We start from the raw sequence: 19116 nt of genomic DNA on the forward strand, positions 1-19116 counted from the left end.
ATGACGTTACTTATATAGCAATGGCTTGACGTTAGAATAAACACGATCTATAAACAACGCATTTTATCTACTTTACACAACACCCTTATTTATAAATTTAGCCCAGTCCGTCCGAATTTCGATACATGATAGGTCCGGCTATCTCCTCATACAGCTTTTATATTTTGTAGGTTGTATGAACACATGCTATAAGGATTAGGTTTTCCAAATATTCTTTAAATGCCAGGTATATTGGTTCCAAAAGATGTACTTCATCGTTTCAATTTTGAATGCTGGGTCCTATTAATTTACTATACAGTATGGGTTTTGCAAGACCGTTCGATGAGCGATAGTTCTTAACATCTGCCGGCTTGTGGTCACTGGTATATGTTTCATTGGCAATCATAACACATCGCTTCATTTCAAAATACACAAACATCAATTGGATGAAAACACTTATTAAATAACAGATTAAAACCCGTAACAAAAATATTACAAACAAAACAAGATATTACTAGTAACATGATCATAAGAAAAATAAAACTATTTCAGGGAAATAAATCTTAAAAATTCACTACACGTGTGTATCAACAATTGTACAAATACCATATGCGTTATTTATATTCTGTGGTGTCATTTACTTGCAGTGTACTTATTTTCCCAACAAATTCCATACGTGAATTGGCATTGTAGGGTATGATATTTGTTAACTTTTATTTGTCAGAATTAAAAAAAAAAAAAATGATAACAAAGTTTATTTTTTTTCAGTAGATTTCCGAATTTTTTTACTGTGGCGCTCTTTATTCCTTTCCACCACGATCATGTTCAGCTTTACCTTTCCCATTGGTCATTTCCATTTTAATCTCCACCTTGATCTTTTCAACTTGATTATCTTTACCTAGATCAATTCCATCATTTCCACCTTGTTTATCACCACCTTGATTATCTCCACCTTGATTATCCCCAACTTGAACATTTACAGTTTGAACATTTCCGTCTTTATTTTCATCTTGATTTACTCCTCCTTGTTTATCTCCACCTTGATTATGTCCTCCTTGATTATCTTTACCTTGATTATTTCCACCCTCATTCACACCTTGAACATTTCCATCTTCATTTCCAACTTGATTATCTCTATCCTGATTATCTCCACCTTGATTATCTTTACCTTGATTATCTCCACCTTGATTATCTTTACCTTGAACATTTACAGGTTGAACATTTCCGTCTTTATTTCCATCTTGATTATCTTTACCTTGAACATTTACAGGTTGAACATTTCCGTCTTTATTTCCATCTTGATTATCTTTACCTTGAACATTTCCGTCTTTATTTCCATCTTGATTATCTTTACCTTGAACATTTACAGGTTGAACATTTCCGTCTTTATTTCCATCTTGATTATCTTTACCTTGAACATTTCCGTCTTTATTTCCATCTTGATTATCTTTACCTTGAACATTTACAGGTTGAATATTTCCGTCTTTATTTCCATCTTGATTATCTTTACCTTGAACATTTACAGGTTGAACATTTCCGTCTTTATTTCCATCTTGATTATCTTTACCTTGAACATTTATAGGTTGAACATTTTCGTCTTTATTTCCATCTTGATTATCTTTACCTTGAACATTTACAGGTTGAACATTTCCGTCTTTATTTCCATCTTGATTATCTTTACCTTGAACATTTACAGGTTGAACATTTCCGTCTTTATTTCCATCTTGATTATCCTTACCTTGAACATTTACAGGTTGAACATTTCCGTCTTTATTTCCATCTTGATTATTTTTACCTTGAACATTTACAGGTTGAACATTTCCGTCTTTATTTCCATCTTGATTATCTTTACCTTGAACATTTCCGTCTTTATTTCCATCTTGATTATTTATACCTTGAACATTTACAGGTTGAATATTTCCGTCTTTATTTCCATCTTGATTATCTTTACCTTGAACATTTACAGGTTGAACATTTCCGTCTTTATTTCCATCTTGATTATCTTTACCTTGAAAATTTCCGTCTTTATTTCCATCTTGATTATCTTTACCTTGAACATTTACAGGTTGAATATTTCCGTCTTTATTTCCATCTTGATTATCTTTACCTTGAACATTTACAGGTAAAAATTTACCTTGAACATTTACAGGTTGAACATTTCCGTCATTATTTCCATCTTGATTATCTTTACCTTGAACATTTACAGGTTGAACATTTCCGTCTTTATTTCCATCTTGATTATCTTTACCTTGAACATTTATAGGTTGAACATTTCCGTCTTTATTTCCATCTTGATTATCTTTACCTTGAACATTTACAGGTTGAACATTTCCGTCATTATTTCCATCTTGATTATCTTCACCTTGATCATTTACAGGTTGAACATTTCCGTCTTTATTTCCATCTTGATTATCTTTACCTTGAACATTTACAGGTTGAACATTTCCGTCATTATTTCCATCTTGATTATCTTTACCTTGAACATTTACAGGTTGAACATTTCCGTCTTTATTTCCATCTTGATTATCTTTACCTTGAACATTTCCGTCTTTATTTCCATCTTGATTATCTTTACCTTGAACATTTACAGGTTGAATATTTCCGTCTTTATTTCCATCTTGATTATCTTTACCTTGAACATTTACAGTTTGAATATTTCCAACTTCATTTCCATCTTGATTATCTCTACCTTGATTATCTCTACCTTGATTATCTCCTTCTTGATCATTTCCACCTTGAACCTTTACAGTTTGATCATTTTCATCTTCATTTCCGCCTTGTATATCTACACCTTGATCAGTTTTGCCTTGATTATCTCCATCTTGATTATCTCCACCGTGATCATTTCCTCCTTGATTATCGTCATTTTTATTATCTCCACCCTCTTTCACATTTTTCATATTTACAGTTTTATTATCTTCACCTTGGTTATCTCCTCTTTGATTATTTCCGCCTTGAACGTTTCCGTTTTGATTTTCTTCACCTTGATTATTTTCACCTTGATTATCTCCACCTTGATCATTTCCACCCTCTTTCACATCTTTCACTTTCACAGTTTTATTATCTACACCTTGGTTGTCTACACCTTGAACATTTCCGTCTTGATCTTTTTTGGCTTGGTTTTCCCCACCTTGATTATCTCTATCTTGAACATTTTCACCCTCATTCACATCTTGGACATTTACAGTTTGGTCATTTTCATCTTTATTTCCACCTTGATCGTTTTCACCTTGAACATTTCCTAAAAATAGAAGTGAGAATGTTGAATGATTATGTACGCATACATCAATTAAGTATTAGTTATAAACATAGTCATGCAATATACGAGGGTTTGAAAAGGGTTCCTACAATTATGTATTCTTTCATTTTTTTAAAGCATTTGTTTCTATTCTTTTTAAAGATTTCTAAAGATTGTCTATTCTTTTAACTTTTGCACTTTGATATTTTCTATCATTATTTTTTGTGGGCCTATTTTTTTGTGATCTTTATTTCTTTTCGTCCATTTTTCGGCATCTTAGCTAAGAGAATTTCGAATCCACGAGGTAATGATTTTCAGTGGTTGCAATCGTAACTGGCTGCATCCAATCAAAAAAACGCAAATAACATGGTGATCACTTGTAAACGAGAAAATGTAGGTTAACAATTACCACGTGCTGATTGTGCACACTGAAGAGAGTTCAAGTGCTAATATTAGTCAATAATAATTTATTCGGAAATGGGCGTGACATAAATCAACCTATAGATGGCGCAACGTTGTATAATCATAATTGTTGGCTTAATTAATCTGCCAAGGGTGGAAAGGAGAGTGGATTGCAACCCTAATTTAGAATGTAACACGTCTTCTGATTGGCTGACTTTATTTTGTTATCATCCCATAGACATAATTTAGTCATGTGACCGTGACGTCATCAACGATTTTTCATGGTTTTCTACGGTTTAAAATGGAATTTAGAATTAAATTATAAGAAATGACTGTAATATTTTTTTCTGTCTATTCGAAATAACATAAAAAATTTGGTGCACACTGTTAAATAACCCGCTACGCGTGTTATTCAGTGTGCATCACATTTTTTATGTTATTTCTTCATAGACAGAAAAATTAGGGGCCCTTTATAGATTGCTGTTCGGTGTGCAAGGCTGCGTGTTGAATATAAAAAAAGAAGATGTGGTATGATTGCAAATGATACAACTCTCCACAAAAGACCAAAATGAAACAGAAATTAACAACTATAGGTTACCGTACGGTCGTCAACAATGAGCAAAGCCCATACCGCATAGTCGGTTATAAAGGACCCCGAAATGACAATGTAAAACAATTCAAACGAGAAAACTAACGGCCTTATTTATGTAAAAAAAAAAAAACAAAAAAAAAATATGTAACATATAAAACAAACGACAACCCCTGAATTACAGTCTCCTGACTTGGGACAGGCACATACATACATAATGTGGCGGGTTTAACATGTTAGCGGGATCCCAATTAACCCTTCTCCTCAATTGGGACAGTGGTATAACAGTACAACATAAGAATAAACTATAAAAAATCAGTCAAAAAAGACTAAACTCATCAGAGGGACAAAGGAACATAAAAAGAAATCCTAATTCATCAAAGTTTGACTTTACGTAAGGGAGTTGGAACCGTAATGTCTTACTTTATCAAAATTAATTTTCTGTAGAAAGTTATGAATCGTGTCAGTGCCGTAGCAGTTTTCGCTACCAATTATTGAAATATGGGCAATGATTCGAAATTATAAATGTGATTTTTTTGAAATGCTATATTAAACAAAAATCGCGAAACCTGTCCATTCACATGTTTTGCAATGATAAAAAAACGTTGCAAAAGTTACTGAATATAATGATAAAGTTATTACTTACTCGGCCGTCCAAAGACTTGTTGGGTAAAACAAGAAAGTACGACTAATATCAACAAGACTGAAAATATTTTCATGGCGTCCGAGTAGTTGGATATCGATGGGTAAGGATACTATTGTATAATCAATAGTGAACTTAGAAAAGTGTTTCTTTATATACATGTACTTAATTTCTGCTGCAACATGCCGTTTACTTGTTTTTCGACGGTTGACTTGCATTGTAAGTTTAAAAACCAAAAAATTACCATATCACCTTACATTCACAAAAATGTCACGCCTACTTGTAACACATACATGAAAATGAACTGAATTTATTTTGTTTGTACTAAAGACACACTAACCTTGCATATACAATGAATGCAACATCTTGATATTGGAGTCATACTCGCCTCACAATCGACAAGCCTCGGATGAATCCGGTACTCTCGTATATACAGGGACGGAATCGACCGAGTGTAGACATCACAATCGACAGGCCTCGTGTGAATCCGGTACTCTCGTATATACAAGGACGGAATCGACCGAGTGTAGACGAGTAATCAACCTTACATAAAAATGAAGCCAAAGAGTGCAATATCTTTGAATTGGTGTCACACTCACCTTACAATCGTAAAAAAACAAATATATATGCACTACAATATTTGCCAAGGTTTTAATGAAACCATATATGTTACAATGAATTAAACATTCGTTTAATCGATATTAATGTACATGTTTTCTCAACCTTTTAAGAGCAATGCGACAGAAATCACGTGATGCGGGATTTATTTATTTTACTAGCAGTATTGGAGGGGAAATATTCCATGTAGGTAAAAGTGTCTATATAATATATCTTTAAATTCCAACTTGACATATTTAGTAAAACGTATGATTATTTTCTTAAAGGGCCGCTAGCTGTCAAATTAATGTTCACCGATTTGACTCAAATTCTCATCTTAGATTTATAACAATGTGAAACATTTATCCAAATTATGAAGACTCTTAAAAAAACAATTTACAGTGAATTGGCTCGATAAGATATAGCTTCGTTTCGTGTGTATTTTAGTGTAGACGTTATCTAATAAAATATCGATACTGATGACATCGAAAGCAAACGACGGTCACATAACAGTTACACAATACATATAGAAAAAGAGCTTGAATATGAATAACACGACATCTACCGCATATTTCCAAAGAGACATCAATACCGTGCGCAACGCTACAGCTCAGTGGACCATGACCCTCTTTATTTCTATATCAGAAGCAAGTAATCGTTTGGTGTCAGAACCTTACGTTAAAAATTTTGGCGTTACATTTGTTTGTTTATGTGTTCTTTATAGAAGTTTATACGGAAAAGCGCTTCGGACGTACCAAACTGATTATTATAACACTGATTTTGCAGTTGATAGGGTGGACACTGTCGTGTTAAACAGCACAGTCAGTGTTATATATCGATAATTATCGAGTCTGAACTATAAACAAAACGTGCAAGGAATTTCAATCTAAGTTACTCGATAATATTCTTAAATTTTGTTTCAGTTACTTTATCACATCAGATTGTAATTTTGATATATGAGGACTATATAACAGAGTGATACTTTAATGAAAAACTGTCAAATATGACATCAACAAGACATCGAGGGCCGAAATCTTTAAATATGGCGGTTAGCTTTGATGCGATTAAATAAATCAAAATAATAATTAGTTTTGTTATATATTACATTTATCATGATACTAGTTATAAATGAGGGGGGGGGGGGGACAAGGAGTACCCTTCTTCCTTCTCCCACCCCTCTTCTCCTTATTTTATTTTTTTTTAATTTACCGGAAAAAAAAGAGATATTTTATTTTTTCATATTTTATTTTTTTCTCCAACTTTTTCTCCTTTCTCCCAGCCTTCCTCTCCTTTCTCCAACACCATTTCTCCTTTCTCCTACCCCCTTTCTCCCTGTCTCCCTTACCCCTGTCCTCCCCCTCATAAATGAAATTTATGAAAAGAATACTACAGTACAATAAAAGCATCACATCTTGAATTTCCTGAAATATCAAACAATACAATTAACCGCTGCTACCTCAGCTAATTTATTAAAGCAGGGTGCAAATTTTGGTCTGAGATAAAACAACTTTTAAAGTTTTTATTGAGTTGTTTAATCTCAGCATATGACACAGAAAGACAAACAAGGGCGATGTTGTGGATGTGACTGAAACAGGAATATAACCTCTAGCAGTGCGCATGCGCTGTATCATGTCAGACCATATGCATCTGAACCATTTGTTGTTCAATGTTGTTTATCTTTGTTTCTGTATCTATTTTGTTTAGGGGGGTTTGGATATTGACCGTTGGTACGGTCTTTTGTACAGGCTGTTATCTTTTGTTTGCTCTTTTTTCTACCAGAGTTAGTATAAGCTAGTCTTGGGATTGGTTATTTTTTTCTAGTTTTTAACCAGCCAGAATGTTGATTTTAAAAATTCTCCTGCTTCCCCTCCTCAGTATATCAGATAGTAATACCCGTATGTCATATATCATTATTTGAAAAAAAGGTTGAATCTCAGAGGGTTAAATTGACAGTTTAAAGAAGCAGTATTGCAACAATACAAAAATATGTTGATAATTCATTAAATTTGAGATTTCTCAAATTGTTGCATTGTCGCAGTGATTGTATATTTATATGTGAACAATGAATGTAACATCTTGGTGTGTGTTTTTTTCGATCGCACTAAGAAAAACCTACTGCAGACGAGAATTTGTATTTCTGACGCTTAAGACGCAATGACCGTACTATTAGATTTAATATCACATTTTTGTTCACTTTTCCCAAACGCACTGAGAAAAGCCTATTTCGATTTGTGATACCGGAGACGCGATGACCATACATCTACCATAAATGTACTAATGTTGTTTTTTTTCCCCCAACGGCACTAAGAAAAATCTACTGTGAACTTCGATGTGTTATACCGGAAACGCAATGACCATACATCTATACTGAATGTACCATTTTGGTGTATTTTTGCCAACAGCAAAATGAAAACCCTACTGTGAATTTCGATTTCTGATACATAAGACGCAATGACCATAAATTTACAATGAATGTTATATTTTGGTGCATTTTTTCCAACAGCACTAAGAACAACCTACTTTCAATTTCGATTTCTGATACTGGAGACGCAATGACCTTACATTTACAAGTTTACAAGATATGCAGATACATGAAATAAAACAATGTTTACTTTATAATTTTCATTTCTGACCTAGATATTTAACCTAGATTGTAAATATTATTTTGCAAATATTTGATTAATTATAGAAAAAAATGTGTTTTAAACCAAATGAATTGACATGTCTGTTACTGCCGTGATATTAAATATTGAATCTTAACTGAAACAAATTGTTTCTTTTGTATAACTTCTTGCATGCACTATAAAAGTGTTTTGAAATTAAAAAAAATAAATATTATCAAAAAATTAGAGAAGCTTGAATCTATATATACCGTATTAGGTCACTAGCACACTATGTAACTAATAATATTGACATGTGAGAAACTCAGTAAATCAATCTTAATCGATGAATCGATATACAATGCATTTCCGATCATCATTAAAAATGAAATTTAGATCCATATAGTACTGTGGTATTGATTCTGTTGCACAAAGACGTGGATGTTTTTACCAAGGCAAAATATGGCTATAAAATGACTTTTAAACTCTTATGGGGTTTGTTTTTTGCTTTTAAGAAATATAATCTTGGCCTTACGCTTGTTTAAACCTTCTAAACACTATCGTGTATAGCCAATAATCTTGTGAAAGAAAGGAAAAATACAAGTCATTCCAAAACATAATCATAGTGTCAAACTCTTTCTCAAATAAGGCTTATTTCCAATAATGTATCAGTAAGACTGGATCATGTAATAAGTTTTGGAAAACACACATGGCTATGTTGTTTAAAGCGTCCATAAAGTTAGTTACGATCCGTGTAAACTTATTGGTGATTTGAATAATTTATTATAAATGTAGCACTATAATGAGCTTTTTGAGTATTGTTTTTTTCGGCACAAACGTTGATTTTGTCAATATGCAAAAATGTTTACTAAATATTACTGCAAGGCAGCTGTATATTTGAGCTCCAACATTTTATTGCTACTTATATTAACATTGAACAAAATTCTGTCTTTCTAGCAGATAATGACATCCTTTTAAAATCCATTGGAGGATTATTGATTGATATTTCAGTTTTTGAGGATTTTTTTTAGTTGTCAGTGGTTTTGTACTGGCTTTTAGTAAATGATAGTACTACATTGTATGAGATTGGTACTTTGTGTCAAAGTTGTTTTGTTAATTACTTCTGTATGTGGTGTATCGATCTGATGAGCCAAACATGATTAACTAAAACTGATTTTTGTGGTTTGTTCATATATCACTTTGTGCTGCGAATCAACGTTGCTAGGTTAAAAGCATTGGGAGCCTGCAAACACCGCAACATTCTGCTTATGCCTGTCCTAAGAAGAAACCTGTATCTCAGTTGTTTTCGTTTAATTGTTATTGTGTATCATATTTGTTTTTAAAGGCTGACACTGTCGAAATAATGACAGGTTAAGACGGTCTACATGGTTAATCACAGTTGACAGGTTGAATGAAATGGTCGACAAGGTTTTTATCACAGTTGACAGGTAGAAATGACCGACAAGGTTGTATTACAGTTGACAGAATGACAAGGCAGACAAGGTTATGACACATTTGATAGGTTGAAATGGTGGACAAGTTTATAACACAGTGGACAAGTTGACATATTCGACAAGGCTTTGGCACAGTTGACTGGTTGACAAGTTGACATGACCGACAAGTTTATAACACAGTAGACAAGTTGAGATATTCGACAAGGTTTTGACACAGTTGACATGGCCGACAAGGTTATAACAGAGTTGACAGAATGACATGACCGACAAGGTTACTGTTTTTCTATAGCTCTGCGGGGGGCAAAGTCGTACTATTGGTAAATATTTCATACAAAAATAAAAGTTGTCACGAGGCATCGTACTCGCAGTGTAAACATAATGTAATGTATTTATGAATGCACACAGACCAATGCACACACTAATTCAACTTTTGTACTTTTCGTGTTGCTATTTTTCTGAGTTTTATCTCGATATACATATTTTGTGCACTCACCATCTTTTAGATGCACGATAAGAATTATATAAGATTGTACCTGCACGTGTAGCCAAGTAGGAAATAGCAATCAATTATATAATACGTTTAAAAGTGGAAGAATAAATTACGTAATGCAATTGGCACGGTTTATTTTAATTTGGGTGTACGTTTTTGAAGCACACCGGAGTACTTCTACTATACGTAACGGCCATTACATTTGATATCGAATAGGATGCTTAGATATGGGGCCGTATGAAAGACAAAAAAAAATCTTTGAGAATACGTTTTGTTTACCGGATTTTCGACGAAAAATGTATGTTATTGATTTGGGGATGTACACGGCAGGCGGGCGTTGGTGTGTGGCCGTGCGGGCGGGCGACAGCCAAATATTGTTCGGGCTTTTACATGAACCGTTCAACCAAAGCTTTTAAAATTTAAATATGTTGTTACTGATGACGAAATAGAGGTCAAGTTCAATAATGGCGATTTTCACCTTTCCTGTTCAGAAGTTCAGAAGTTTTGCAGTTAAACATGTTAAAGTATGTGTTGGTGATAATGATGCCAGAGCCTCTTGTAAGACTTGGACTATTTATCGGATTTGTTATAACATAAACAACACGACGGGTGCGACATGTGGAGCAGGATCTGCCTACCCTTCCGGAGCACCTGAGATAACCCCTAGTTTTTGGTGGGGTCCGTGTTGCTTATTCTTTAGTTTTCTATGTTGCGTCGTGTGTTCTATTGTTTGTCTGTTTGTCTTTTTTCATTTTTAGCCAGGCGTTGTCAATTTATTTTCGATTTATGAGTTTGACTGTTCCGATGGTATCTTTCGTCCCTCTTTTGTAATAAATGTTGAAATTGGCTTATTTAGTACATAAACTTAAATGAAAACGAGGCCACCAGAAGTCAAACGGAGTACTGAAGTTTGATTACTTGAAATGAAACTATAATAGTCAGCGGAGTACCCTGAATTTTGAAACAAATTTCACACTACTGAGTGATGTTCACACAGTTTATTTTCAATCGTCTATGATATAAGTAGAAAGAAGCATCCATGGGTAAGTTTAATAAGTTTAATTTGTTTTAAGGTTTTATATTATTGCACGCTGTGAAGAACTGTTCAATGCCGTGTGTCTGTACGTACTAGTGGCGGATCAAAAGAGAAAAAAGGGGGGTCGGCGGGTTGGAATACCCCATATTTATACGATCAATGCTTCATGTTCATTTCTATAGCAGTAACGGCTTATTTCTCCAAAATCACTTGGATGCTATTCTGTTTACAGAATACAGAATATTATACTGATCTATACTGGCAGCAAATAAAAAGAAAAATAGAGTAGTTAACGAACCAATCCAACATGTTTTTGTCAGGGATACTTTGTTGGCCTGATGTAAAGACAAATAACGGTCCGTACCCCTAACTACCCTCATTTACAGGTAGTAGTTAAAATTATAATCCTCTATTTCAGTCTACCAACAGAACCTATATAATGCAATATCATTTGTTTTCGTCTTAAATATGCATGAAATATTTGCCACTGCACATTATTCAAACAACAATTAATCATGCAAGCAACAAGCAAGAAAACGACAAATATAGAACTCTAAAGAGACTACTTCAATTACTTTATGTAAGGCAGCAACCCTAAAAAAATCCATAGCCCCTCCCCCCCCCCCGAATATCAAATGGTTGTAGCCTAAATGTTTTATCAATGTGTTTAACAGTGATAAGGCCTCCTTCTAAGACTAAGCATTGTGTCCTTTATTTTATACTTCTTTGATCTAAATGTATGTCCATGTTTTAATTTGTATAATTAAAAAACAGGTCAAAATAAACAAGGATTACATGTATGTGTATCAGTCACATGAAAATAAAGTAAAAACAGATGTGTGGATAGCAACAAACATTACACAAAGACATATAAGCGGCAACAAACAGTCTTTTAATATATATATATATGGTTATATATATTTATATTTCCTTGCCCTGGCTAAAGAAACTCAATTTAAATAATACTGAAAAAGTTCTCTTGATTGTTATTGTTCTGAAAATTCATGAAATATTTGTCACTGGACATTGAGTAAACAATCAACCAGTCAATCTTATTTCCGAGATATTATAATATTTGAACATAAAATGTTCACTAGAAAGTAACTAGATCGAAGCATGATCTATTACATAATACCTACAGCGGACATACTTCTAAACATTGGAGTTTTTTCTTTATATTAATGTCATTCCTGAAAAGATCAACGATGTATTTTTACAATATTTAGTGTTCGAATTTCAATATTTTCCTAAATGTCTCGCATTGAAATTTTTATGTTTAAACTTTGTATCATTGCATATAAAGTGACGCATCGTTAGGATTAACTTTATGTGGAGCATCGCCGTCCGTCGTCCATTGTTCGTTAACTTTTACAAAATTTTCTCTTCTAAAACTACTGGGACAAATTAAACCAAACTTGTCCACAATCATCATTAGGGTATCTTGTTAAACAAAATGTGTCCGATGACGTACACCGCCCAAGAACCAAGATGGCAGCCATGGCTAAAAATAAAAAATAGGGCAAATCTGACTGGGATACAATTGTTCAATAGGCCAACATCTATCTGCCCTGAAAATTTCAGACCAATCAGGCACTTGTTTTTGGGTTACTGCCCCTGAATTGGCAATTTTAGGAAAATTTTTGCAGCTTTTGGTTATTGTCTTGAATATTATTATAGATAGAGATAAACTGTAAACAGCATTAACACATGACATGGGTAAAATCTCTTTGTTTTTACTGTGCTATAATCTGGATAATGCACAGCAAAGGTGTGCATTAACTACCACAGATATACTGCACAGTTCAAATCTATTTTACCTTTAGGGGCAGTTCCTAGATTTTGAAAGGGGCACTATTCTATCAAATTAAAAAAATATATCACCGAGTGTAGCGAGACTAAAAATAATATTGACGATTTAAAGGCAAAACACGATACGGATACTTTGTCCAATCCTAGGGTGAACGACATGTTCGTCCCCACCCCGAATCCGTCATCTGACTTGAAATTACGACACAATTGAACTTTGTACAAACATCGTAGTTTCAAAATAGGAAAAAAGAAAGGTTTCTCATTCTTTTTTTTTTTACATCTTAGCTTGATCATAAAATGTTTTATTATATTTTGCGTACAACATAAATCTTAAATCAGTGTTTTAAAGTCAGAAAGATAGTTAAATCATTTTTTGGTAATTTCCGCCAAAAAAGAAATGTATCTCAGAATATCCGAATAAAAGAAATCTGATTTGGATTAGTTTTAGACTCAATCGAATTTATAACGACTTTTTGAATATCTATTCCCCATATTTTTGGATCGAATTTAAAGGGGATCATATTTAAGTTTGTTTGAAAACAGGGAGATTAGCTGGAGATCAATCAGACTTCATTTAGATGGACGTGTCTTAAAAATTAATACAGTAGATACAAAGAAATTTGGGGAAGGGGGGAGTAAAACATTGGAAAGAGAAACGTATTTCCCGCTTATTCAATATTAAAAATTTAGGTAATATAACTAACATCTTCCTCGGTTTATCTTTCTCTATTAAAGCATATCATTGATGGAAAGAAATTCAAAAGCAATTAATCTAAACTCAATAACCCTTCCGGTTATGATTTTTTTTTTTCATACAACGATTTGAAAGTACTCAATTTGTCAAAGTCTTACACGCCACTTATTAAATAAAAATGGGAATAGATTTAACAGAAACAATAAAAAAAAATCTACCATTAAATCGCAATTTTACAAAAGTCTAAACCCCCAAAAAAGTTATCAATTTGAAACTTACCAATGAAAGTCGTATTTCCCCCTTTCTTTACCCTACAATAAACTTTCCTAGGATACGTGGATTGCGGAACATCGTCCACATCTAAAACGTTCACGTAAATTAATGACGTCATGTGTTAATGTGCCAATCAAATCTGTATATAGAATTTAATCTGCACGCGCTCAGGATGACTCTTTAACCCGAACTCCTACGTCGTTCGGGTTAATAAGGGTCACCTGAGCTGTGCAGATTAAATTCTATATATCGACTTGCTTGGTCAATAACTATAACTTAATGTACAGAAAAGTAAGACCTACAAATAAGTCATGATCAAAATGGTCAATTGACCCTTTAGGGAGTTATTGCCCTTTAAAGTAAATTTTTAACAATTTTCATAAATCTATCTTGAAAACCATAATATATGTAACAATGTGGTAAAAATCAGGTACACATAAAATAGAACCAAAAAGTAAAACTTGCTGCGTCAAATTGGTTACTATTACAAGTGTAACATTTCTCTTCCTTACAGGATATAATAAGTCTATTATATTAACTTCATGTAAAATGTCAAGACATCAGTCTTATTACACCTTTATTCTATAGAAGAGGGGTTAAGTCCATTCAATTTGTTGTTATGTCTGTTCGTCTGTGGTCAGATAACGGAAAATGAAGTTTGTTTCCTAAAACATTAGGGTTTTAGTTGAAAATATCGCTATTTATCACTAATACGTACATCCATTGAATGACAGTGTTTTCCTATTTAAATGGGGAATACGTTGAGCTTTATGCAACCTATGCAAACATTTGATTAAAAATATATTCAACCTATATATATAAAAGAAGATGTGGTATGATTGCCAATGAGACAACTATCCACAAAAGACCAAAAACATTAACAACTATAGGTCACCGTACGGCCTTCAACAATGAGCGAAGCCCATACCGCATAGTCAGCTATAAAAGGCCCCAATAAGACAATGTAAAACAATTCAAACGAGAAAACTAACGGCCTTATTTATGTAAAAAAATGAACGAAAAACAAATATGTAACACATAAACAAACGACAACCACTGAATTATGCCTACACACAAAATACAATACGTGTTGTTATAACAATTATATTTTAAGCATTAAATATTACTCTTTAAAAATTACGTATTCTTTTATGGTTTCTAAATTAAGACAGGAACAACTAGATATCATAGAGATGGGAGCCATCTCTGTGGGCCCCGCTGTGAATAAGGTGCATTAAAAAATTGTATCTTTACCATAGGACATGGGTTTGTCAACTGAAATCAAAGTTTTTGACCTTGACCTTTGACCTAGGAAGTTGTAAATAAATTATGACACACCCTTTGGTGTTGGTTTATAAACATCTTAAGTATAAACTTTGAAATGATAACGGTTCTCAAGATATAGAGCGGACACGATCTTTACCAAAGGACATGGGGTTGTCAACTGAAACCAAAGTTTTTGACTTTGACCTTTGACCTAGGAAGTTGCACATAAATTATGACACACCCTTTGGTGTTGGTTTATATACATCTCAAGTATAAACTTTGAAATGATAACGGTTCTCAAGATATAGAGCGGACACGATCTTTACCATAGGACATGGGGTTGTCAACTGAAACCAAAGTTTTTGACCTTGAACTTTGCCCTAGGCAGTCGTTCATAAATTATGACACACCCTCTGGTGTTGGTTCATATACATGTCAAGTATAAACTTTGAAATCATAACGGTTCTCGAGATATAGAGCGGACACGATCTTCACCACAGGACACAGGGTTGTCAACTGAAACCAAAGTTATTTTTACCTTGACCTTTGACCTAGGAAGTTGTACATACATCATGACACGCCATCTAGTGGTGGTTAATAAACATGTAAAGTATAAAGTATGGAATCATAATGGTTCTCTAGATATGGAGCGGACACAAAGTTAAAGTGTTACGGACGGACGGACGGACAGACTAATCACTATAGGGCGACCCGCCTAAAGGCGGGGCCCTAATGATCATTAAACTGTCTCTCCTTTTCTATCGTCAGTCATTTCGTCTTTATATATAATATGCAATGCAAGATGAGATTGAAACAACCAGGAAGACATACCGAGCATAACTTGGCGTCCATTGTCTACTTTCCGTCGTCTTTCGTCTGTTGACTGCAAGATGAGATTGAAGCAGCTGAGGAGGCATTAAGTGTTATTGTTTTCTGTCCGTACGTCCGTACATACGTCTCGAAATTGGTTTCCATTCTCTTACATTAATTTGTTTAACCAAATATTATGAAACTTTTAAACAATGCTTACTGCTACACACCAAAGTTTGGATGTTGGCGGCGTCATTTTATCGTATTGAGTTTTGCCTCTTCACAACGGATCAGTTTGCTGAATATTTTGTTTCTTTTCGTTAACCTAAATTTGCCTAATCCAAATGTAATGAAACGTTTACATAATGCTTATTACCACACAAAAACAAATTTGGAACCAAATAATTGCAACAAAAAATAAACAAACGGACTGTATTACATACAAAACAAAAAACAAAAACCAAAAATGACAAACAGCAACCAACAAAAACCAATGAATTTCAGGATCCTGACTTTGTACAGTTTGTGCCAAAACTTCCACCTCGAGTTCCTATTCAGCAGATGTAAACACTTTAACAAGAAAAATGTGTCATTATTTATCTTGTACCTAATAAAAAATAATATGGTAAACAATTCTATAGAAATATTCTCGTAACTTTTAAAATTCATTTTTTCAGAGTCTTTCGATAATGGTACCGACTCCTACTAATCTCGTCTGTTGACTAGTGTTTTAAATGCTGCCAGCTTTTCTACTGAAGAAATAGAACTTAAAAGACGTTCATCAAAGTTTTTCATTCATTTGGACGAACAGCTTTGTTCGGCACTGGCTTATGATACCATTTACGTTGGAAGTATAACACAAGGTATAAATGGTGGACTGTATTACTCAGGTGAAGAAAGTGACATCGACGCCATCTTGCCTTTTTTCGAAGAAATCTATGTTAACGATGGACAGCTTTCAAATTGTCTTGACAAAGGACTTCCTAAGCCAGAAGTTTGTCCAGACAAGTGGCGATATATGGTTTTCCAATCTTCACTTATTTTTGAAAGACCATCTTTTTTTCGCATTTCATAATGAAGATTTTCCCGGTTATATGAAAATATATTGCACACCAGATATCCCTTTTTCATTTGTTAAGATACCTTCAACAATGAAAGATGGGTATCTTGAAAATAAATCTTTTCACAACCTTGTAAGGAAAACTGATGCACAAGATCTTAATATCACAACTGAGACAACCAATCAATACGAATCGAATGGTCCGGCTGTTACCGAAAAGTGCTTTACGAGAAGTATTTTTTTTGGTACTAAACAAGAATCATTGACAAACGACAATGTACCCTGTCTAGAATTTGACGGATGGCCATCTTGCGCAACTTTTTGGATTTCTCGCCATAAACCAAATGGATGGCCTACAGACGAAATTATTAAACAAGTTGTTTAAAAAAAATATTTGTTGGCTCCAGTTGGTCACCGCGATAGCAGAGATAAGGATTTCCAGTGGCGTCTATCTATGCGCGGCGAAAATATTCTTTTCGCACATCTAAATGAAGTACAGCTTCACTGTTACATACCATTAAAAATAATTCTAAAGGATTATATAAGGCCTTTACTTAGTACCGATAATAAAGATATCTTATTTTCTTACTGCATGAAAAATTTGATATTTTGGTGCGCAGAAGGAGAAACAGTTGACTGGAAGGTTTCAAACCTTGTATGTTGCTTAAAAGTTTGCATAAGAAAGCTTGTATTTTATTTACAGGAAAACTGTTTACCACATTATATTGTTGAAGGTAGAAACTTGTTCAGCTCGATACTTAAACCAAATATTTCAAAAATTGTACAGAATGCTCTTCTTCGCTCAAACGAAAATATTATGGCAGTATTAAATCTAAGATCTTTTCAAATGGTTTTTTTTTTTAGACTGATAATTTTCTACCTGAGCTATTGAACAGCTTAACTGAACGGTCTATCATTCTCCAGTGCTGGCATGATAAGATAAGACGGTTATTTCATGACTTTACCACTATTGATTTTTTTTGGCTAAATTATGACCGGCATGCATCACTAGAAAGCATATACATATATGAAGATGTACTGTCTGAAATAGAAACATACGAAGGCGTAACAGTATTCCAGAATGATTATAGTGTAATGATTAACAGTATTATTGGTTTGTTATCATATTTCTTTCACAGACGAAACTGCGATTATGAACATATGAATAAAGCCATGGAACATTTGTTTGAGACTTTTAAATCATCCAGACCGTGTATTCGTTTACGATTAGTCACATTTTTTCTTATCGAAGAACAGTTTGAACTCGTTATTAACATGTGTTCAGATATTATCCAAAAGAAAAGAAAACTGATTCCACCTAAACAAATTTGGAACCAAGTAAATGGAAGCGGATGTAAACTTAATGTGGTGTTGCGAAGCAAGAAGTTAAACCAACTATGTCAACCTAAAGAAGCCATTTTAGCCGAGTCGTATTCTCAGCAAGTACCCAACATACTGACATCAGAAGACAATGACATTGTTGAGGAATCCAAAAACGGTATGTTCGTTGATCCTTATTTCAAAGTTACATACATGACAGCGGAATTATGGGCGGTTCCGGATGTTATACAACTAGAACTTTTATCGGTCCCAGAAAGGCTGAAGAAGTTTAATGAAGATAAATTCCATTGCCCAAAATATGATCAGGTTCCATGTATAAGAATACATCCTCTGCTTAATTGTTATCTTTTAATATATCTAAGCTACGACGCACTTAGAAAGAAAACGGAACGTAATGCTATATTGGCAAAAATCAACCATTTGAGCGCTGATGATATGGCTGTTGAGAACAATCAAGTTTTGTTTTACAACATTCTTGTGTATTGCAACAGTAAAGCCGGATATAATAAGAGAGCAGCACAATATCTAGTTAGGTCATTGATAATATTCCCATGGCGACATAATGCTGCTTTTGGATATCTGAAGGACATCGTTCAACAGTCTCTGACCTTGATAAGAACACGGAAGGAAAATGCTATGTAATTGTTCACTTCTTTCGTCTGTCAATCAGTCAGTCACTGACCTTGATAAAACATGCAATTCTTATGTTTTTTACGTCAATCAACGGGATTATAGCGTACATTGATGTTGTAAGTTATGCTGTCAACATCGCTACTTTGGAAAAAATGAATAATATGTATAGATTATAGTTGTGATATAAATTCTTCTGTTTAAA

General features: G+C 33.7%; 1 protein-coding gene and 1 long non-coding RNA gene across 2 annotated transcripts; one reads left to right on the forward strand and one right to left on the reverse strand.

Annotated features, from left to right (window-relative positions):
• Positions 1–779: 779 nt before the first annotated feature.
• LOC139526478 (uncharacterized protein DDB_G0290685-like) lies at positions 780–5216 on the reverse strand. The gene is made up of 2 exons (XM_071321629.1): positions 5192–5216; positions 780–3220 (listed from the first exon to the last, which is right to left on the reverse strand). The coding sequence occupies exons 1-2, from the start codon at positions 5214–5216 to the stop codon at positions 780–782; spliced, it is 2466 nt and encodes an 821-aa protein (XP_071177730.1).
• Positions 5217–10900: 5684 nt separating this feature from the next.
• Positions 10901–19116, forward strand: LOC139527867 (uncharacterized). Its single transcript, XR_011665471.1, has 2 exons — positions 10901–11035; positions 16558–19116. It is a non-coding gene; the product is annotated as an uncharacterized lncRNA (long non-coding RNA).

The sequence above is a fragment of the Mytilus edulis genome, chromosome 6, assembly GCF_963676685.1.
Source record: "Mytilus edulis chromosome 6, xbMytEdul2.2, whole genome shotgun sequence".
NCBI classification, from domain to species: domain Eukaryota; kingdom Metazoa; phylum Mollusca; class Bivalvia; order Mytilida; family Mytilidae; genus Mytilus; species Mytilus edulis.